Source organism: Perca fluviatilis, chromosome 16 (genome assembly GCF_010015445.1).
Source record: "Perca fluviatilis chromosome 16, GENO_Pfluv_1.0, whole genome shotgun sequence".
NCBI classification, from domain to species: Eukaryota; Metazoa; Chordata; class Actinopteri; order Perciformes; family Percidae; genus Perca; species Perca fluviatilis.
In genome coordinates, this window is record NC_053127.1 from 17,988,259 (window position 1) to 18,012,073 (window position 23,815).

Here is a 23,815-nt window from a genome sequence, read left to right on the forward strand (position 1 = left end):
ATTGCAATTACTCCTAAGCAGTCCCTGAATCACAAATAAGCCAAGTCAATCTTTTAACTGGTTCTTATCTGCCTGCTCCTGATTCCACAGCTCGTGGTAAATATCAAAGGTCAAAGCTAAAAGCTTTTTGCTTTTGCCTCCATGAGTAGTCTGACCATCTGAAAACTGCACTGCCATTTGTTCTGAGGGGACAGTATCTCTCTTAAAGTCCTCCACCTCTGACTTCTATCATCTCAATGTCATAAACCAACGACAGCAGTCACTGTCACAATTAAGTTAAGACTGTCTATTATTATTGGTACGGTACTTCAGATGATGAATTTTATGCCATTAAATCCCCTTTTCAATAATATTAATCCACTGATCTCTGGCATTATATTATTATCCTTCCCTCAGGTTTGAGTCAAAGTAGTCTTAAAATATAATATTCTATTATGTTAATTTAAAGCTGCATTTTTGAGAAACTGCAGTCAGGTTTCAGAACAGTTCTCTGATGCTGTTTGATACTAATAATATACTGTAGGTAATGCTTAATCTGCAATTTCCTAGTAATTTCCAAGACGTTTCCTGGAAAGAACTATGTAATTTGGCACTAATCTTACGGGGATTCCCTTAAAAGAAGTGCTCCATTCAAACCCAAGTAAATATAATTGAAAACTCTATTCTCCATATATGTGTGAATTGCATGTTGACAGATTTCACATTTTTGCATGTTCAGCTGGCCTGCTGTGCACTGACTAAAAGACTCCCTATGTTATACAGTAATTCATTAGAATTCATTCATGTTTTGCAAGAGTACCAATTGAATATTTTCTCTATTTTCCCTGTCCCATTGAAGGGACCTTTTTGAGAATTTTTCAGAAATTACAGACCCATAAAATAAAGTGTTATCCTGCTACCAATACTAACACAGCAGCACTGAGACTTGTGCAGGTTACATCTAATGCTTCTGATATGCTACTTATTATAGCAAATAATAAATAGAACATTAGAGAACACTGCACTATAAAGTATAATGAGTTTATACAGTAACTCAGTTTAAAGACATGCTGTTGTGGAGATGATCACTGAGTATTAATTCCACGGGACGCTGGCTGTTGATTGCTATCTCTAAAAACATGCAGCAGTAGAATGCATAATGCAAACACTTACAAGTTGCGATTGTGAAATGCAATTGTGAAATGTCCCCTGAATTGTCACTTTGACGCAAAAACAATCCCCAATTGCTCGCACACAGACACACACACACACAGGCATGCACTTGCAAAGGTGCACACACCTTATTTGAAAGGTGAATTAGTGCTGATAATGCATGGGTGTTTGTCACGGATGAGGGCACATCCATCTGTTGATCTATCTCAGGGTGCTTTTCTTTGTTTCGGCAAGCGAATAAACTTCAGCATAAAATGCATTATTTAGCTCCTGTCTGCCAGCCGTCCTATGTGTGTGTATCTGATTTTCTTGTCTTCTTTGTTGTCTTCTTTGTGTGTGTGTGTGTGTGTGTGTGTGTGTGTGTGTGTGTGTGTGTGTGTGTGTGTGTGTGTGTGTGTGTGTGTGTGTGTGTGTTTTGGTGTGTTGTGTGTGTGTGTGCTTGCGTGCCTGTGTGCCTGTCTGCCTGTGTGCGTGCCTGCAGGGGACGGCCAGGTGGACTTCGAAGAGTTCATGACGATACTTGGGCCCAAACTGCTGTCATCTGACAACAGAGAAGGATTCCTGGGCAACACCATCGACAACATCTTCTGGCAGGTGAAAGACAAGACCAACCTTCTCCTGATGCTGGAGTCTGTTTATCATCACTCTCAATCCTTATCACTTACCAGTTACATCCTTTACGCCTCCTCTTACTAACTCTGCCTCACCTCGCACTGTGCAATTCAGCAGTCAGATCAAGTCTTACATCCTTAAGCATAAACCCTAGTTTCTGCAGGGACTCTGCACAAACACACACATAAGTGCAAAAATACACAAACACACACAAACGCACTCTCAGGCCCCCCTTCTGCTTCTTCTGAAAAACAGAGACTTTTTTTCTTTCGACGCTGGGCCTTAAAGGAAAAGAGACCTGCTGAGAATTGAGTGTGTTTCTTTATGTGAGTATGTTTTGGGGTTTGGTTATGTGTGTGTTTATCATTCACGGTGTTGCAGAGGGTATTACCATAATAAAGATTTCAGGGATGTGCCCCAGAATGAGGAAAGACTGAGCTTGTGTGCTTTCAAGTGTCCAAACTGGGCTCAGTGGTGATTAAGGCTGCAGCTCATCTGCATGTTTTTTAACCTACTTGTTCTGTTTTTGAAAATTGTTTCGGAAAGAATATGTGCTGCTCTCAGAGTGCTTTTTTGCCTCTTAGGTAAGACATGCGACAATAATGAAAAGTGCAGGGTTTTGAGTGTGTGTGTGTGTGTGTGTGTGTGTGTGTGTGTGTGTGTGTGTGTGTGTGTGTGTGTGTGTGTGTGTGTGTGTGTGTGTGTGTGTGTGTAGAGAGGGGATTGAGTGTGAGGATGGCTGGTTGAGCAGGGTGACAGCTCTCAGGAAGCTGTTCTCTGCTTTTCTTGAGTCAAATGAGAGGAGAAACATTTAGAGGGTGACTCACTGAAATGAGGAGGTGTGTGTGTTTCAGGTTACAAACACATACTGGGCCACATTTACATAGACATTCTTTATCCTAGATTTCATTGTGCAATCACTTCAGGAAGTATCATTTAAAAACATTTATCTATGACATTCACACATCAGAAACTTGGGATTTAACATCAGAAGTCATAAAACGATAATTTCTTCCTAAATCGTATGAAGTGGAACAACTTTTAGAGACACATTGTATCTATGAAGGAGGGATGAAGCAATAGGGACTACAGATTGCCAGCCAGCAAAGCTGATAGAGATGAAAGAATAGAGAGGCAAGCTGGACAATATGTGGGGATGGGGAGCGTGGTGTTGGTGGTGCAGGGGGATGCCCCACATAAAGATACAGGAATATAAAGGATACCCATAAAGGAGGAGAGTGGGAGAAAATGAAAGAAGAGGTACAAGACACTGTGATTCATGAAGGTCGCAGACAGTGCTAGTCTCAGGGGTGATTTAAAATGTTCACCTCCCACAAAGAGAAAGACAGACTAAAAGAAAACAGGAAGGAGAAGGAAAAATAAGAGACGGAAGAGGCTGGAGAGAGAGGGAGCAAGAAATGAAAGTGTAGAGCGAAAGAATATAGGAAGAGAGGGAGGAGGAGGAGGAGGAGGAGGAGGAGGAGGAGGAGGAGGAGGAGGAGGAGGAGGGGAATGAAATGGTGGGAGGAAGTGTGTCTCTAGGACATAGGGAGCTGCATTGTGTGTGTGTGTGTGTGTGTGTGTGTGTGTGTGTGTGTGTGTGTGTGTGTGTGTGTGTGTGTGTGTGTGTGTGTGTGTGTGTGTATTTCACCCCAGAGGGAGAGTCTTTGTTTTGAAAAGCAAAAGATGGAAGAGAAGGAGGCACATCATGGTTGCCCATAATGATTTAGTTCAGTATGTTCAGATAATATCCTCACACAGTGAGATGTATAATGATTGACTTCTTCGGGTAGACTAGAGTTTGTTTTGTTTGTTTTTCCTCTGTGCGTCCACATGATTGTATCATGCTTGTTTGATTTAGTGTACCAGTGAAATGTCTAAAAAAACACGTTTCCACTGTAGCATGGTCTGAGTAAAAGCTCGGGATTTAGATATTTGTTTTGAAAAACTCCTGACTCAAGTTGTCTTATTTCTGCTGACAGTCAGTAAATTAGATTTGAAAAAGGGAGCATCCATTCTTCCATTGCAAATGAAGCTACAGTGCTTAAACAGGGAAAACAACTATTTTGTTTGCCAATATCACAACGTTTAGAGTTAATAAGAAATAGGTTTGCGTCAAGAGACTGCAGGCGCGAGGTTTGCAGAGGTTTCTTCTATCGGTGTACGATATCTGAAAAGTGCTGTTGTCGGTGTCCAGTCGTGGCAGATGTGTTTTGTTTTAAAAGCTACACACATCAGGAGCAGTTTTGGGGTTCTTGCTTAAGAACATTTGACACAACATGTAGACAGAGAAATTGAGTCAACCCTATAATAAATGCTGATTTCTGTTTATTTTATGCCACACACCGGTGCTGTTGTGTTTGGCTCTGGAACTAGACCTCCATGTTGTTAATTACAATGGCTCCTCATCGAAATAAAGCAGTCGATTGTCAATCATCTCCAAATAGTTTGCTGAAACAACATTGCTTTGTTGCACATAGATTTTATTTTAAATAGTTTGTTAATAGCTAAAACTGTTGTGTAGGCCTACCTAGACAACTTTACTGCAAATGTCTTCTCTGCACCGATCGCCAACACCTGTCTGCTCTGAAGGCATCCATTGCCATTCTCTCTCTCTCGCTCGCTAGACCACACTCACTCACTACGCACACACTGCGCACTGACCTATTCCTAAAAGGACCCACACCACTGTTATAACACCATGTTTCCATCCAAACATTTTTATGTGAATTATCTAGTTAGAAAAGCTGAAAAGAAGTGACAACTCCAGCGTAACTTTCCTCAGAGCTGTCAAATGCACCCGTAGGGGACCATAATTCTAAACAGATTTTCTATGCTGTATTCTGATAAAATGACCATTGACCTTGTTGCTGCTGACCTTTCAAGGCTCAACTAAAGCCAGAAGCAATGATGACATAAGCCAGCGCTGCGCTTTGCCTCTATGTCTACAATATGCTTTGTGCCCTACCTCGCGGTTTAACCTCTGAGCATGTGTAGGCGTGTTAAAGTGATGGCTCGGAGTAATTTCACCCTAGGGTCCTTTGCACCATGACCTCAAGCCAAACAACCCCCCAGAAGCTTTTTTCACCTGGGTCGAATATTGGGAGAGTTAGCGTTATCAGCTGAATAGCTTTGTGCAGGCGCTCATGGATCCAAGAGTGTATCTTGTACATTACCCCACTAATAATGCCCGAAATGATACCAAACTTCTACACTAGTACAAATAGGTTATGTACTCATAAAACAATGGATTGGAAAGTTTGTAAGTAAACCAGGAGTTTATTTAAATAACACTTGCCTGCTGGCTTCTGCTCTCTGCTGCTACCGGCAGTAAGAGTGCTTAGGGACGTCTACAAATTACAACACCGAAAAGAGATACAACAAAAATATTTATTAATTTAACTTTTTTTTTTTTAAAGTGCTGTAATACAACTAGCAGGAGACAAGTTATAATTGAGGTAAGTTTGGAGACACTACCTTATTTAATCATTAAATTAATACATATTTTTGTTGTATCTCTTTTCGGTGTTGTAATTTGTAGAAGTCCCTAAGCACTCGTCTTACTGCCGGTAGCAGTAGCAGCAGAGAGCAGAAGCCAGCAGGCAAGTGTTTTTTAAATAAACTCCTGGTGTACTTACAAACTTTCCAATCCATTGTTTTATGAGTACATAACCTATTTGTACTACTGTAGAAGTTTGGTATCATTTTGGGCATTATTAGTGGGGTAACTTAAGAAATACAAAGTTGGATCCATTAGCACCTGCACTAAGCTATTCAGCTGATAACGCTACTCTACGCTAACTCTCCCAATGTTCGATCCAGGTGAAAAAAGCTTCTGGGGGGTTGTTTGGCTCAAGGTCGTGGTGCAAAGGACCCTAGGGTGAAATTACTCTGAACCATCACTTTTAAGTCATTTTAAGCATTTGAAAAACCTCATCGTCATTTATTTTGGGTGAGCCTCTCCAGACAGCTACTGATGTCCGTTTATTTCCACAGTGTGAAAATCAAATGACTCTTTTAACATCCAGTCTGTACTCATTTGTGTCAAAAGTCAAGTCAAGTTATTTCAAGTTACACTTTTTTCTACCATTAGCATGTAGTTTTTATTTGCTTTTTCCGTCAGTATTGTTGTCAATGAAAACAGAGACTGAAAAGAAAGATGAAGGAAGCAGAGAATGACATATCTGGCCCCTGGAGTCTATAACCTGTTGGGTTTCTGCCCCTCACATGTGGAATACTTTGCTTCAGAGTGCATTTCATCACATTCAATTGTGACTGATTCGGCTTCTGTGGATCTAATTCATCTATTATTCATTTGTGATTGGCTGTAGCGTCTGCTTTCTTTGTTAAAAATCCCTGTAATTTTACACTAACATCTGTCCACTATAATATGTTTGTATTTGTGTACAGACAGTGTAGGGCACATGTATGCATCTTTGTATATACATTTTCCTTTTAGTTAAAGTGCTTTAGTACAGAGTGAGACAGAACTTGAAAGTGCTAACTACCCCCTGACAGCAGCAACTGCCACTAGACAGAAGAGAAATAGGAGAGAGCGAGTACAGAATAAAAGAAGCAAGGCTTGCAGGTTGTCATTATGGGTGACTTTATAGAGAAGGGTCAGAAGACAAAGCAGGTGGACGACTGACGAAACAAGCTTGTTCTGTACGAGGCCAGGCAGGATTAGTCGGGGGGACGGCATGTAAGCACCTGTTCTTCTGATTGATGTGTCCTGGCTCCTTCAGTATGTCACCGGTCACTGCTCACGATCCCCTGCTGTTTTCCTGTCACACACACACACACACACACACACACACACACACACACACACACACACACACACACACACTCACAGGCACACAAATACACACACACATCACGTATATAAGGTTCATTCAGGGAAAGGCAAAATGCTCAGACAGGTGTGCGTGTGTGTGTTTTTGTGTTTTGTGTGTGTGTGTGTGTGTGTGTGTGTGTGTGTGCGCTTGTGTGCGTGGATGTCGATGTCCTTCAGAGACCTGGCAGGAGGAGAAATCGCTAACAGGTAGCAGCTCCACTGTGGCTTTCCCCCCCCTCAGACAGACGGACAGGAACATTGCACATACTCCGTGCTCCTGCTCTGAGCTGTCATGTTGTGTGTCTTGCGGCTGCAGTCCAAAGAGTTGTTTCTCCATTTCCCAGCATCCATTCAATGCGGAGACAGCTTTGGGAAGGAGAGCAGAGATCAAGAAGCCCAGGCCCTCCACTGCCACTCAGCTGCCACTCCCTGTTTCTTTGCTCTGAAGTGCCACACAAGGTTGCATGAGTCTGAGCAGTTAAACGGAAATTTAGATAAAGATAAAACAAATCATCATTATTGAAAATATATGCCTGTTTTTAATGACATGCTGCTTTTTGGATGCTTTTATATAGGCCTTAGTGGTCCCCTAATACTGTATCTGAAGTCTCTTTCCCGAAATTCAGCCTTGGTGCAGAATTACAGCCACTATGAGCCAGTCCCACAATGAGCTTTCCTTAGGACATGCCATTTCGGTTTCTGTAGCTTTAAATGCTATTGAGGAGGAGAGAGGCGGGGCAAGGTAGAGGGGTGGGGGTGTGGCCTTCACCAACTGCCATGCTTCGCTCGTTTGAAAGCCATGATGTCTCTTTCTTTCTCATGGGTGGGCCAAATTCTCTGGGCGGGCAAAGCAGAGAAAGAGGAGGTAACCTTGCTCCTTATGACCTCATAAGATTCCAGATCAGCCCATCTGAGCTTTCATTTTCTCAAAGGCAGAGCAGGTTTACACCTATCACCATTTCTATCCACTGGGGGACCATAGGCAGGCTGGAGGAATGCATATTAATGTTAAAAACCTCATAAAGTGAAATTGTCATGCCATGGAGATTAATCTGAGATTAAGTTGTTGTCCAGTGTAAATCAATGGGGAAAAAAAGAATGATTAGATTGGAATCAACACACATTTACAGTGCTTCACATCACTGCACACAAAACCAGACATTCAAAATACATAAAAAATAGACTCAATATTCCAGGTTTAATGCAAACATAAAATAGGTGTTTGCGTGTTTCTTATCATGTGTATGTATACATTTTTGTAGATCCCATCACACCTCTAAATTATTGCACTAATATCATGGTTATGTTCTAACTGTTTTGTTGCAGTGTTGTAATTTTACATTGAACACCAAAAAATAGAACTGGGCATGATTTAAACTTTTCGCGATACTAGTGCAAAAACAATACCTGAGTTTTGACCTGAGAAATGAGCATCTTCTCATCACCATCACAACTTTTTTATGTCTCTACCACAATTGTCTGCCAGTTCTGTTTTCTCCCTCTGTCTCCCACTACTTCCTTTGTCTCATTTTCTCTGACCTCACCATACTTTCCTTTTTTTCTCATCTTACACTATCTCTCTCTTTCTCTCTAGATATATACCCATTATTTTCTCCCTCTTTGCCTCGCCTGTCTCAGTATGTCCATCTGTTGTGCTAAACCAAGCGACTGATTGTATGTGAGGCTGTCAGTGAGGTACATAATCTGAACATAGATGCTAGTGGGTTTGAGGTTGGTGTGTGCATGTGTGTCTATGGATTGTAGAGAAAATCTGCTGGGGGGACTGGAAGGACATGATGTTTTGAAAGGGCAGACAAAGGAAAGACTAAGATTCAGACTTTGAGTTTGTGATTGGTCAGAGTTTATTAATCATTTTAAACACAAACATGCACACACAAATGAGAACACAACCACCTACAAGGACGTAAATGTGCCAGTATTTCCATTGTAATTGATACATCCATTAAACAAATTGTGCCTGCATACATATACCCCCCTTTATCAATGCATACAACCATGTTTGCATACTGATTCAGACACCCAAAAATAGCACCAGAGATGCGTAGGCAAACATGCTGCCGTTACATTACAACTGACACCTTTCCTACTTACATACTGTACCACTTTTAGGCAATATAACACAAATTCATACATGGCATAATTTTGTGCAGCCTGTACATTTCACACCTCATACTTCTATATTTATCTGCCCCCATAAAGCCAGGTTGTTGATGACTGTCTCTGCATTGATCGCCTTGTGCCCCTGCAGTTTGACATGCAGCAGCTGTCTTTGGATGAACTGAAGCAGGTGCTGTTCCATGCCTTCCGGGACCACTTGACAATGAAGGACATAGAGAACATCATCATCACCGAGGAGGAGAGCCTCAATGAAAACTCAGGGAACTGCCCTGAGTATGAGGGAGGTGAGGAAGCTGTTCTCATGGAAATTTTGCTGTTATGAATACTTACTTATACAAAGTAATTTTGTATTGTAGTTAAATGACATTTTACACAGTAATTTGAAACTGAGCTAAGTAAATGTAGGCCTATCCATGACCAAAACATTCTCCTAACATTAATCTAAATAACTAACTGTATGCTTAATCAAATTGCTTAAGGAATCATTTAACATTTTTGGAAATATATTTGACTTTTTGCAGAGTTGGATGAGAAGATCAATACTACTCTCATATCTGTGCTAAGTATGGAGCTAGAGCAAAAAGGCTATTATCTTAAAGGTCTCATGGCATGACTCACTTTATGAGGTTTAACCACAATGTAGATTAATGTAGTGCCATCCCAACTCTGAAATTCCTGTCTTCCTGAAGGTGTATTTAAACTCATGCTGGAGGCGGTAAAGGTGCTCTAAGTGATGTCACGCGTTTTTTAGGCTACAACATACAGCAAACATCTCCTCACTATCTGCGAGCTGCCTGTGCCCTGAACACACTGTAAAAAAAAAACGCGTTTTCTGTAGACAGCCCAGACTCCACAAACGGCAACAAAAATAAACTGGCCAACCTGCACCACAAAACATAACAGTCTTCCAGCGTTCCAGCCAATAACCGACAAGAAGGATTTGGGGGTGGGGGTTGGGTGGTTATGCGCGGGAGCACAGATGGCAGTCAGTACCCAATCCGTTCCACCGGCACGATCCGTTCTGCGCATGTGCAAGATGACACGTATGCCATGACGTATGCGCAGATGATAATACTGTTTTACGACCTGCCCAATCTGTTCCATGCTAGCCTGAGGCTAGCCTCCACCGGGATAGCTAACAGCTAATTCGGCTAACCGCTAGCCGACAGCCTTCAGTCTAAATTAACGCGTGCGCAGAACGGATCATGCAGGCAGAACGGACAGCTAGATTCAGTCTAAAATAACGTCAAACATAATGGGAAAAGCAGGCTACAGCTAAATTAAGACTTCACAGTAATAACAATAAAGACAAGTATTGAGTGATTGTATTTTAAATGAGCACAAGTAGAACTGACGTAACAGCTGTTATATATGTTAACGTTTATTTTCAAGTTTTATTTTGAGGGTCTTTTAAAGTTTACATGCTGTCTCAGCTAGCGGTTAGCCGAATTAGCTGTTAGCTAAACTAATGTTAGCTTAACTGTGGAGGCTAACGGCAGACCGCTATAATCACCTAGCAGTCTGCCGAATTAGCTATTAGCCAAACTAACGTTAGCTGGAGGCTAGCATGGGAACAGATTGGGTAGTGTCGTAAATCCTCATACCACAGCACATGCGTGAACATCTTGCACATGCGCAGAACGGATTGTGCAGGTGGAACAGATCGGGTACTGACAGCAGGGACGGGATGAGGAGGAGGGAGGGGCAAGCTAGCCTCGTTTTGTTTGAAAAATACTTTGAACGTCAACAAGAAGTGCCGTCACCCAACATCGCTTAGAGTACCTTTAAGCTTAGCTTCAATGGAAACAAAGATATTGGGGGCACCGTAAACAAATATGCTTATCTAAATCATGAACCCAAAACTTCAGCACAGACTGAAAACAACGTCAGCCTGAATATTCTGCAGTAGAACCTATCCTTAGGTGTGTGCATATAAATGAGAGTATGTGTTATGTGTTAACTTCCTCCCCTGACCTTAGCGGGATGGGAGCACTTGAGGCAGCACTGTCTTAACATAGGCTACAGCTCTTACATCTCCCGTCTTCTATGGAGACACAGAGTTGAACTACTCCTCTGCCTGAGACAGGTTCTGACCTACTGCTGTTATGTTGGACACTGACCTGAATGAGACCTGGGGTACCACTGTCTCAACTTACACAGTATATGAGTTCGTAAGCTGGAAATGCCACCACAAATAGAAAACTCGTTTTAAAGTATTTGTTCAGTTAGAATAAAGTGGAAATGACTAGGTGTTGTGCTGAGGGTGATGAAAACACTAAAACTTTTTAATCAAGACTTTTAAATGACTTGCTTGGAAAAATTCAAGGTGAAATCACTTATTTTTAATCTGCTGCTCTACCAACATAGACATCCACCACAGAGGTTTCATCTGTAATGGGCTGATCCTGAGAGCAAGCTCAAGAATGCTGAGGCATATTCAAGAAAACATACGTGATATTTAAATGACATCTATTAACCTCAAGGTCATGTATTCATTTCTTTGCGTTTCAAAGCCAAGAATGAGATGGTTGACAGGTTGTGAAGGTTTGAGTGCCTAAGTAAAACAAAGAAAGCATGTTTCTTGAGACATAAGACTGTTATGTTGCTTTAGGGAGAAGGGGGGGGGGACTAAATCTGACCCTGTGTTAGTTATGGTGCAGAGCTAGAAATTGCCTTTCTGCTGTGAAACATACACAAGTCAGACTAGGACAAAGGTAAAGACAGATCAAACACACTAGAAAGCTAGGAAAGTCTTAATGAATCCATTGGGTACTGGCCTACAGTCTCAGGGAGACCTAAAAAGAGACAGCCTGGAGGAAATGAAAAAACTAAACAGAGAAGGGACCGTGAACGAGAAGCTAAAAGGCTAAAGAAGGGATCAGGGAACTGCTGGCTTGGCACTCTCTTTCCCAACTTTTCTAGTGTTGAGGGAACGAGTTAGGGAGAAGAAACAGTAGAAAGGCAAAGAAAGAGAGGATAAGTAGGAAAGAGGGAGATAAAGAAGAGATGAGGAGGTAAAGAGCCTCTCTTGTAAATAACAGCTGCATTACTCTCCACATTTAACCCTCTTCCCACATCCCCAACTTCTCTCTTTCATGCTTCCTTCCCTCCGATCTTCTTCCTGTCCATCAGGACTTCAACGCCTTTCACAATCCCTCTAAGATCCACGACTCAGAGCTCTGAGTTGATTTATTGATGCAGCGTGTGATTCTAACAAACTGAGACAATGGGGCTGACAGAGAAGGAACTTTTGGTTGTTGTTCTTGCTGCAAGGCCTGTTGGAGGACACATCTGTCTCTACTCCTTATCCTCTTTCAATCTCATGAATTTATGTCTTTGGGGGAGAAAACTGACTTTCAGCCCACACAGATGGGTAGCAGAACAGTAAAGTTTTCCGTCACTCCTCTTTTCTTTTTGCTGAAACATAGAGTTTTAACACCAGATTGTGCCCCTCATGCATAATTTTTTTACATTGGAAACACAAATAAGATAAAAAACATGGCAACTTGAAATGTTAGCTGCTAGTTCATCCACATTTGTTTGGGTTAAAGAACAGAGTTGCACCTTGAAAAAACAGGTTTAAATTTATTTACTTTAACTCAAAGGTCCGTTTACTAGCTCTTTCAAAGCTTTTGACTGCCTAAGTGGCTCAGGTGTCATCACGTGAGCTTGGGTTATGTGATAACAAATGTAAATGGCCTCCTTGATCTTTCTCTGGCCATGCACTGACTCATTTATAATGATGCTTACTTCCCTGAAATACTGTTGCATGACCATGCTGTTTAGTAATGTACTGTATGTACTGACAGAATTGTATTGTTTATAGAATATTGTTTGGACCTAATGTTTTTACTTGATTAGGTAAAGCTGTAGTTTGACATATTGGGAATTACAGTTTTCTTGTTGACAATTAGATAAGAAGATTGATACCAGTCTTTATATCTGTGCAATAAACATGAAGCAAGTGCCGGCAGATTGGTAGCTTAGCTTAGCATAAAGACTGGAAACGGGGATACAGTTAGCCTGGAGTCTCTGCTGGTTTCGTTGCGATTTTTTTGTACAAATTAAATGCAACTTTGTTTAACCTTTGGACAGAGCCATACTAGCTAGTTTACCCTTGCTCCCAGTCTTTAGCTAAGCCTCTCCTGGCTATAGCTCCATATTTATCTATCTTGTTATCTGACTCAGCAAGAAAATAACTGTAGACTAGTTACCAGAATGTGAACCGAGTCCTTTAAAGTTGTATTTTAGCTTTATTTTGTATCATTATATTGAAGTCAATAAACTAATCTATTAACTAACTATTAATTGACTAAATTCCTAATCACCATCACATGAGAGGCAAAAACAAGAGCTAAATATATATATTTCTCTTCTCTTTCATTCCTCTCAGTTCATCCTAAGAAGAAGAATCGGCAGACGTGTGTCAGGAAAAGCCTGATCTGCGCCTTCGCTATGGCTTTCATCATCAGTGTCATGCTCATCGCAGCCAATCAGATGCTGCGGAACGGCATGGAGTAACCAATTGCACTGTGAGCATGGGGAGTGGACAGAACAGCCATGACCTCACGTCTTGTCTTTGCAGCCAAAGTAGGACCAGCCACAACCCGGGCACTTCTCTAAACAATCAGTTGAGTTTTTGAGTTTAATTTGAACTTACCTTATAGAAGCAGACACTGTTAGTTAAATAAAGAGATATATATTTGTTTTGCTTTGAAGATGTCACCATGTATAGTTATTGGACTGACAATAGGTCAATAGGATCCTAACTGAAAAAAAATATTTTGTTTTTATATAAACCGTGAGAATAAATGGAGGGTTTTATTTTGACAAAGACCACCCTTTAGAGTTGATTTTCTAATTACTGAAAAATGTTTATCAGGTACTTTGAGCCATTCCTAATTTCAAAACGAACAGTGGTTATTATGAACAACGGCATATTTACCCTCAAGAAGTAGCGTTGAATGTGAGTGAATGTGAGCACTGAATGTTTAGCACAGTATTTCAATGCATAACAAATCCCTCTCATCTCATATAGCCATTTATAAACCTCACACTTTATGTGAAACATCAAAATCCTCGACTGAGTCCACTAATCTTGGGACACATGAAGTCTTGATGTGTATCTACAACAAGAAGCACAACTCAATACTCAGTAAAGGGCCATTTAAGAATCCTCACTGTCCCGCTATGTCCTCTACTATTGAGTCTTAGCATTGATTGATTGATTGATTGACTTAACATTTTTAAATGACCACACATTTGTGTGGGTGTGTAAAAGACAGTACATAATGTAAGCTCAGGCTGTCTGAGAGGTGTAAAATGAAGGAAGAGACCAAAATCAAATAACATTGGAGCTACGGTTTTGGTTAGTAGTAGAATCAGTCTGAGATAAATTCCGATATTTTTAGTTATGTGCTGGTAGACAATATTTTACCTTAGCATCTCATTGTAATACTGCCCAACTGTGGTAAATATAAACCACACAAAGAGCATGCCAGTATATACACTGCCATATCAAATATTACTCTAACTCCCATGGATTTAAATATATAAATAGTACTACTTATCTTGTGTAATGTATTATACTTCTCAAAAGCAGAATGTATAAAGGGTAAAAACTAGTGAGATAAATCAGGGATGTACAGTGGAGCTGTGTGTTTTCTTGGAAAAGGTTGTAGTCTAGTGGTTAAAATGAGAACTGCAGCTAAATGCTTGAACAGCCATGTTTACAAGGTGTTCAGAAGTGAAGAACAACGCCACTGAATTTGAGCTTTGATATGTGTTGTGTCAAAATCACAAGGGCAGTCTGGTCTGTATTGGTGAACATTAACTATTTTTAATGGCAAAACCAAGAATATCTTTTCCCCCCACAACCCAAATTGTGTTGTCGCACCATTCTTCAGCTCAGGGTTGGATGAGAGACTAAGGGCCCTATCTTGCACTCAGCGCAATTGCCTTTGTACACCGACGCATGTATCATTCCTATTTTGCCGCCCACGCACAGCGGACTTTTCCCTCCACAGACGCACATCGGTAAATTAGGGAATGTATTTGCGCTCCCGGGGGCAGTTCAGCGAAAAGAGGAGGCGTGTTCCGGCGCAAACGTTACGTGGTGCTATTTTGCAGTTTCAGAAAACAATTCCGCCACTGACCAGGAAAAACCTGGTCTAAAGTCAGTGGCGCTAGTCTAAAGTCAGTAGTAGTGATGGGCATTCCGGCTCTTTTTCGTGAGCCGGCTCGTTTGACTCAGCTCACTGAAAAGAGCCGGCTCTTTTGGCTCACAAACGGCTCTTTAAAAAAATGAATGTTTTGACTATGATAGGTGTGAAAAACAATTCTATTTAAATTATTAAATGAAATCATACTATAAATCATACATAAACATTTGCATTTAAATTACAACTTTTTAATGTATAGAAACAACATTCAAAACAAAAGAACCCATATTAAAGAAAAATAAATAACTGAAAAGGATTAAACTGGTCCCTCTTTTTCTCTCTGTTTTGTTTTCAGAGCTGTTTTTCCTCTCCTCTGTCCCTCTCCTCAGAGTTTGACAGTGTGTGTGTGTGTGTGTGTGTGTGTGTGTGTGTGTGTGTGTGTGTGTGTGTGTGTGTGTGTGTGTGTGTGTGTGTGTGTGTGTGTGTGTGTGATGGCTCGGCCCTCCCCTCATGCCGTATTGCCGTATAATTGGTTGACACCTTGTGTATGATTGACAGGAACAGAATGTGAGGCTGATCAGACAGTCGAAACTAATGTGTGCCTATATAATTATTTTTTTGTTCTTTGAATTAGTCAATTATTTTAAATAAAATAAAATTCACTCATTATTTCATTATTACATAATGATTTAATTTCTATAGGCTATATTTTTAAAAATAGAGTCGGCTCTTTGGATATGCGAGCCAGCTCCCGTCGTTCCCCTACAAGAGCCGGCTCTTAGAGCCGACTCATTCGCGAACGACCCATCACTAGTCAGTAGCGCGTTATTCAGATGCTATTTTAGGGACGAATGCTTGGCCATAATGTAGCGTGTGCACAACGCGCATACACTTCTCTCATCTACAGCAGTTCCCATTTTTGAAAACCATACATAATTACAAAGAAAAATATTACTTAAAAATTGTAAAGTTTGTAAGTACACCAGAAGTTTATGTAAATATTACTTGCCTGCTGGCTTCTGCTCTCTGCTGCTGCTGCTGATGTTACTACCGGGCAGTAGGAGTGCTTAGGGCCGTCTACAAATTACTACACCGAAAAGAGATGCTACAAAAATATTTATTAATTTAATGATTAAATAAGGTAATGTCTCCAAACTTACCTCAATTATAACTTGTCTCCTGCTAGTTATTCTACAGCACTTACTTTAAAAAATAAGTTAAATTAATAAATATTTTTGTTGCATCTCTTTTCGGTGTTGTAATTTGTAGAGGTCCCTAAGCACTCGTCTTACAGCAGCAACAACAACAGCAGAGAGCAGAAGCCAGCAGGCAAGTGTTATTTACATAAACTTCTGGTGTACTTACAAACTTTCCAATCCATCGTTTTATGAGAGCATAACCTATTTGTACTACTGTAGACGTTTGGTATCATTTCGGGCATTATTAGTGGGGTAATGTTAAGAGACACTTCGGATCCATTAGCCCCTGCGATAAGCTATCCAGCTGATAACGCTACTCTACGCTAGCTCTCCCAATGTTCGACCCAGGTGAAAAAAGCTTCTAGGGGGGTGTTTGGCTCGAGGTCATGGTGCAGGGACCCTAGGGTGAAATTACTACGAACCATCACTTTAAGGAGACGTGATGTTGAACTACGGTGGGATTGGACACTCCGGCGGGATCTGGTCCGGGAGTGGCAATGCGCGATGCGCTCCCGGTGGAGCGGGTGGACAGAGATGGAGTGGGGGGAGGAGGAGGAAGGGGCACAACAGGAGCAGGTGGTGCGTTTTGAGGCCCATGCTGCATGGCTGCAGCAATCCTCTCCAGACTTGAGGAGATGCGCCCGAGAGGCTGCAGCAACATCGCCACCCGCTCAAGACGGGCATTTGTTACTTTGCCGCATCCCGGGCAGCTCCCGCTGGCGTGTGTCAGGCTATGGTGTCAGGCAAATCCGCCGTCATAATAGCAATCTGCCATGGAACAAGCGCGCCTGCTCTTAAAGGGAATGTGAGATGACGCTCTGATTGGTTATTTTCACGTTACGCCCAAACCACACCTAGCTACTTCAGACCAACCCATTTAAGATTTGCGTCGGGCGCAAGAGTCATTTATCCCGCCGTTATAATAGCAACAGCGCCCGAGATCCATCCACAAAGCTACTTGCGTTTCACACTTGCGTTTCAGATCGTTAAAATAGGGCCCTAAAGGTGACTGCTTCAGTACCTGTGGTAGTTGCTGGGGTCATATCTATGTTTTATGGTTTAGACCTTATAGCACTACAATTGTATAAAGCTTACTGGAGTGAAAAAGATTGGACAAGACCTTGTCGGATTTTACCATTATGTTAATCTCCTTTTATAATGGAGCCCCCCCCCCCCCTCCGAGGTTGAACATCCCAGTGACACCACCGATTCAATTTCAGAATGTTTTTTATGTGGGTGTCGAGCTGAGCCATAAAGAAATTGTCATTGTTAATCTACTGTTGGTATAGTATCCTAATTATAGGTTCCTATTATGTTATTGTTTTCCAAATGTAAAAGATTTTCAACAAATTATCATTTAAAACTAAGAATATCTGAGATCACGTTTTTGTTAAACACATTTAAAGAGTCAGTGGAACACAGTTCATTACAGTGAACCTAAGTTCTATTATTTTATGTGATTATTTTTATGATAGTAATAGATATAGTAAACATATTTTCGTTAATATTGTGACAATTATTTTAACCGATTCGCCCAGCCCTTAGTTGATGCCATCTTTGAAATACACTTGTTGGTGTTCATTGCTACTGATTGCAACATGTGGATTCCTAAATTGTATGGTGCTCCCCTCGGACATGATTGGATTAGAGACTGATTTGTTCTTATTACTACCTTGGAGCAATTATTTGTTGTTTGTCTAATGAAAACAAAACTAGATATTTCAACCAAACTAACGTGCAGCCATGTGAGTTTTTACGCTGTCCAGGTCTGACAAAATATAATGGGGAGAGGGCATTCTCTTGAAATAAAAAAAAAAATTGCTTTGTAAGATCAAGTATCACAGCAAAAATGTATTATACTGTAATTCAGTATGCATGTTGTTATTTAGATTTTCATGTCTTTGAAAGACAAGGAGATCCATTTAATGTTTCTTTGTGGTGGCACAGCCTTGGTTTAAATGTAGGTATGTATGTACTACTGTCACATATTTGACTTTCCAGTTTATACTGTAATAGCCATTTTTTCTAGTTTCTACCAGCTATTAATCAAATCAGAGTGCAGGAGAGGGCATTTTCATAAATATGCAAATACAAGGTCACATCATAATCATCATCATCATCATCATCATCATCATCATCATCATCATCTCTGTTTCACATCATCTAGAGTAGAGTCTGTAGACCTCACTGTGGATGGTTAAAATTTACATTGAATATAATATATTGTGTGTTTTAGTCACATTAGGTTTTTATTGAATCTTCTCACTGCCTCATAGTCCTCTGTAAACCGTTCTATGATGTATGCTACACTTATCCTTGTGAGTCAGTTTATGTCTTTGATATTCTCAGCACATTGACATTTGACCAGTGGACCATGTTTTCACCTTTCTCTATTAGCATCATGGTCCTTTTGAAACCAGCATAGACCACTTTATCTTAACAATTCTCTAATAATTGTGCCATTCAGACCATCCTTGCATGGCTATGTAAGGGGTACTTGTGTGGAAGACCTTTTATCAACACTTTTTGAAGTTTACATTATTATACTGTATATCTGTAACAGGACAGAATTAGGTTATGATTTTCATGTTTTTGAAAGTTTCTTTTGAGATTTGTTTTTACCAAAACATGTTTTTACCTTGTAGATTGTATAGAGATAAAACTTAACACAAATCCAACCTTGGCATGCTGCTTAGAAAAAGAGGAAAGAAAACAGCAATAGTCACCAACTGAATGGATATTTATTTAAAAGTACAAATAACATGTTTAATCTGTTTCACCTAAAACAATATATATATCCATATATGTTTATGCAATAAAACCTTGTTTTTATATAAATATAAAGCATCTGTGTTTAACTGTGAAAGATTTTTGTGCCTTGAGATTCTGAAATAATTTTTGACATAATAATATAATAATTCAAATGTTGCTCAAGACCAGCAACATTTACAATAATAACTAAACAATATTACACAGTAAAATAAAGGTAAAACATTCTTAAATAAGGCAATGGAATTACATATAACTTTTGGCTTTCAATAAGCTGGTGAGCAGAAACATTTTCACTGACTGTTCATTGTTAAACTCATTATAAACCTGGCTTGTTGCTTTTCTTGTCACTTCTTGTTATCATCCTTGCTGTGTCATTTTAAATACTAACCCTAAAAATAGAACAAATAGACAACGCAGCATGGTTTTCACTGAGTGCCCTTTACTGCAGTTTCCCATGCAGGTACCAGAGCGTACATAAAGGAGCTGTGAGTCAGAAGAGCAGCCTCTTCAAGTGCAGAAATCTCACTGCTCTGACATCACCTTCAAACAATGCATGCAGGTCATGTAGCACTACAAACATAACTGCTTTGTGTGGACTAACCTTGGCAGGTGTGACAGACGTGCACACAAAGGTTACCCTTGAGATTTTCATCTTAAAACTATTTAGCTGGATGCAGTATGTGATGGCTAGAGGTGAATTTACACCTTTGTCAACATGTGAGGAGTGTCCTGGAGGAGTGAGGAGTGACACCACCGATCTGGCATCAGCACTCACTCTAAATCATGATAATTAGGGAACATAGGTCAAATGCAAGTGAGAATAGCCTCATAGAAGATGCACTCAAACCCCATTAACTTCCAGAAAATAAAGCAAAACATGTCATTAAGTGGACAAACAAGGCATTGTGCTAAGTGCAATGGCCCAAGGAGACATTTACAGCATGCCTTACTTGCAAATAATTTAGTCTGGTTTCATCTTTGTGGAGGTTGCACTTTATAATACGATTCCAACTTGCTCAATTACTGAATAAGTGATCAAGTAAATGGACACGTAAAATAAACTGTACATGATCTGTCTATACTGCAGTGTGCTCCTTTTATGTCATTATTCATGTTGGTATATTGTGAATGCAGTTATCAGGAGAGTCATTGATGACATCAGTGATTCATTTGAAGTCATCATGCAGAAAGGATCACCTGTGAAGAGTCGCCAGATCATCTCATCTGTCGGGGTAACCAAATGAAAAGGAAGAAAATCCAATAAAGAAGTCATTAATACTTTTATGCATAAAAATCACTTTAATATGAGGTATTCATTGCATGTTTGTTGCTCATATGAACCTCTGAAACAAAGAGTTTATCTAACACATATATGCATGCACAGACAGCATCAATGCAAAACACTGTACTTTCTCCTAGCACTTTGAAACTGATCAAACGATGACATCCAGCATCCAGTTCAACGATGTACACAAAAAAAATTCTCTTATGTCAGTTAGCATTGAATAATTTATTATATGCAACACTGGATCGGAATTAAAGGGGGGAAAAGTCATTTACACCGGTAACACTGCTTATCTATTGTTCGAGTAGAATTTGGCTTACAAATATCATAAAAACACTTTAAATTCTTATGTCTCCAAAAGTTGAAACGGCTCCACAATGTAAACACAAAAAGGATAAAGGCACATGTCTAATAATGTTTTCTTTTACTTAAAAAAAAAAAACACAAGACTCACTTGATGACTCAAATGTAGTTCTGAAAATCTACACTGCCTTCTGTGTCGTGGTGTGACTGCTGATGGCAGTTATTTAAAAATAAATAACAGCTGAGACGATGTAAAATGTCCCAAACTGTAAAAAAGATTAGTCTTTGTACAGTAAAACAGCCTTTTTAATATCCTTATGTCTTCTTGTACCCATTAAGGCAAACTATAATACTATTCAAATGTTGTTAGCTTGGTAGCTTAGTAGTGTAGCTGCTGGATTTCTGAGGATTCAAGTAGAGTACAATGAAAATACAATGAATGTGAGAGAGGTTGGTATGGATTGATGAGGTGAAGTCATTGTACCCTGATCCATGACAGACTTTGGCACAGTCTCCTCAAAAGACTGACAGTCAAAAGGTGATGAGAGAGAAAAATGAGACAAGAGGTTGCTGGTACGGGTGAAATTAGGTACAGAGGTAGGAATACAATTGTAGAAAGAGAGGACAATGGGAAGGGACAGAAGAAAAGAAGAAAAGTTTAAAACTCTGTGTGTAGGTGACTGTAGTCTCGGCTGCCCATTGGGTTCTCGCTGGGTTTCATAAAGATACCCTCCATGGCCTTCCACAGGCTGTGCTGGCTGGGGCTCGACATGGCGTGAACTTCCCTCTGACCGTGGATCGGCCGTCCATACTGCTCCCCTGTCACTGATAGTAGTGCATCAGTGGCCTTGTGACGGAAGCGGACGGCCTCCTCGCGCTTCCACAAAGATCCCCCACACAGAACTGTCCACTCGTCCAGGTGGTCTCCTTCCCCTTCGTCGCCAAACGCACTCACCTCCTGTGGGCGAGTGAGAAAGAGATTAGAAGAGAGGAATAGAGGAGCAGATGAGGTACCTTGCTTTTGTAAAAGCTTTTTGGGTCCATTTTACAACCCCTAACTTTAGAGACATAATACCTTTGTTTGTTTTTTATCTTTTACCTTCTTCCTGCTGCTAAACTGGAGCCATCCGCTGACTTACATTTTTGTACAACAGGAACAACTTTCACAGACCCAATGATTTACCAAGCTAGATATGCCAACACAGCCAACATTAAGACATTTTTGGTTTTGTCAAACTCTCTGTTGGCTGTCGTACACCCTTTGGTCTCCAGTGCAGGGTGTACTGACACCATTGACACCAATGTATCCAACATCTTGAGTGGATGAGGGAGTGCATATTACACTGTTGTTGCAGTGCATTGCAGAGATTGTACATAAAATCTCTTCTATTGTGGTATGTGTAATTTTGTATTGCCATAGTGATAAAAACTCTGACTTGGTACATGTTCTGGAAACCAGGGTTGAGAAACTGCTTGCAGATAAAATAAACAGACAGGGGTTGTCTATTTTCTGCCCATACCTATCTGCATCATGACATTGATGCAACAATCCTGTAAATCTAAAAGTGCCATAAAGCAGACCTATTTATTGATTCACAACATTGTCCACAATCATATAATACACTCATGGATGTTAAAGGAATAGCTACTTTGGTATAAACAGTATACCAAAGTGTCTGACAGTTGACACATTTCTTTTAATCACCTGGTACACATCTTCCAACCCCCTTACACTTTGAATGAACAGTGTTTTCACACTTTCTCAATATTGGAGAGGTTTTTTCTGACCTAAGGCTGTTTTCTCAGAGAGTGTGGTGTGTGTAAAAGTTGCTGTCAACTCAGGTCCACCTCAAAATGTTGGTCTGGGTTTCACTAGATGTAAGCATCAACCTCTTGGTATTTTACATCTCTGATTACATATTAGTAATAGTAGTACTGCAATTAATTTCTCAGTGGTTTTAACTTGGCAGGGTATAATGAATTATAATAATATTTACATTCTCCCAATCAACAATTAGGCAATTAGGCTTTTTAATTAGGCTGGAAATGTCAAACCATATCTGCAGGGAGCTATTTTGATAATGCTTCACATAACACCAAACCTCTCCTCCTTCCCCATGTACTTTTCACACCACCCACCTGGTTAGAGGACAGCGGGGAGGTGAAGTAGTGGCTGTGCAGGTTACGGCCTGTGTTGACATGGGTGAGGCGAATAGTCTGCTCGCACTTGACCGGTGTGCCCCGATGGCACAAGGCGTCACTTGTCCCACGGACACTCCAGTAGCTGTTACTGTCTTCCACTGCAGTCACCCCTGTTACAGACTGCTGCCCGCTACCTGTATCTCACACACACACACACACACACACACACACACACACACACACACACACACACACACACAGAGTGAGCATAGACTGTTACAGAGATACTTAAAGCAAACAAACTGAGGGAAAGTGAACAAACAAACCAGGCTAAAAATGCAAATGTGAATGATTAAGGAAGTTTAAGACTGTTGGCCAATACTAAACTCAATGTGGTCATGGTATGAAGGTCAGAAAAAACACTTGAATTGGTGATTGTTGTAACTTGTATTGGTTTTTGACTTTGAACCAAAGGGCTCATGTTGGCCAACAGCAATTTCAACAGCTCAAGTGGTTAACTTTGAGGGCTAGAGCAATTTGCAGAAATAAGATTTAGGGCTGGTTAAAAGAGCTTTTCTAAGGAAAACGTTAATCGTGTTTATATATACAGTCTTACATTTTCATCATTTGAGTAAATATTTGCTTTCTAAATAGGCCTTTCACCTAAAAGAGGTTAAATGTTAGTGTCATCAATCTTTTATGTGCCACGTACTGTTTGACTTGTAACACAAGAGTCAACATGAATAATGTTAAATTGACTGTACAATACAATATAATATAATACAATTTACAATACAATAATAATTACAGAGGTGGGTAATGGTAAATGAAATCAATATTAATGTAAAACCCGATGTAACGGTTTATTAATGCGTAATAATCGTTGAATGAGAGGAAACTCACCGGATCCGTAGCGTACGTCGTGCGAATGTAGCCTTACATTGTGCTTTATATTTAACAGTTTAAGGACAGATCCGCATGTCACAAAACTCAGTTCCGTACCGAGTGACAGCCCAAATACACAGGATAGCAATATTAAAAGGATTGGTAGAGAGTGTGGAAGAACAGCACAACCTGAATCTAAGTTACCCATTCCTACTAAGAAAGATCCCAAGCAGCTGCCGATGCCTCTCTAAAATTTGTATTATTTTACGCTACGTCATTATAGTGATACCGTATGCCAAGGTGAAGCTCAGGAAACAGCGCCCCTAGT

At 40.4% G+C, this 23,815-nt stretch overlaps 2 protein-coding genes across 6 annotated transcripts in view; one reads left to right on the plus strand and one right to left on the minus strand.

Moving 5' to 3' along the window:
- The window catches only part of caln2 (calneuron 2), a 29,650-nt gene extending 14,890 nt beyond the window's left edge, over positions 1–14,760 (plus strand). For all 5 annotated transcript variants that reach the window (XM_039826435.1, XM_039826436.1, XM_039826437.1 and 2 more), the window contains exons 4-6: positions 1,634–1,746; positions 8,871–9,024; positions 13,134–14,760. In XM_039826435.1, coding sequence (XP_039682369.1) covers positions 1,634–1,746; positions 8,871–9,024; positions 13,134–13,261 — 395 coding nt within the window. In that variant the 3' untranslated portion in view covers positions 13,262–14,760. The remainder of the gene's footprint in view (positions 1–1,633; positions 1,747–8,870; positions 9,025–13,133) is intronic.
- Positions 14,761–20,148: 5,388 nt separating this feature from the next.
- Positions 20,149–23,757, minus strand: sdf2 (stromal cell-derived factor 2). The gene is made up of 3 exons (XM_039778296.1): positions 23,506–23,757; positions 22,600–22,796; positions 20,149–21,418 (listed from the first exon to the last, which is right to left on the minus strand). The coding sequence occupies exons 1-3, from the start codon at positions 23,693–23,695 to the stop codon at positions 21,119–21,121; spliced, it is 687 nt and encodes a 228-aa protein (XP_039634230.1). The 5' UTR covers positions 23,696–23,757; the 3' UTR covers positions 20,149–21,118.
- Positions 23,758–23,815: the final 58 nt, after the last annotated feature.

Excerpts from the sequence above, each read along its gene's own strand:
- sdf2 (XM_039778296.1), bottom strand. The coding sequence starts at position 23,695 with ATGGGTAACTTAGATTCAGGTTGTGCTGTTCTTCCACACTCTCTACCA. Across the intron at positions 22,797-23,505 it reads CGACGTACGCTACGGATCCG|GTAGCGGGCAGCAGTCTGTA; the intron begins GTGAGTTTCCTC and ends TGTGAGATACAG. Across the intron at positions 21,419-22,599 it reads CCCCGCTGTCCTCTAACCAG|GAGGTGAGTGCGTTTGGCGA; the intron begins GTGGGTGGTGTG and ends ACTCGCCCACAG.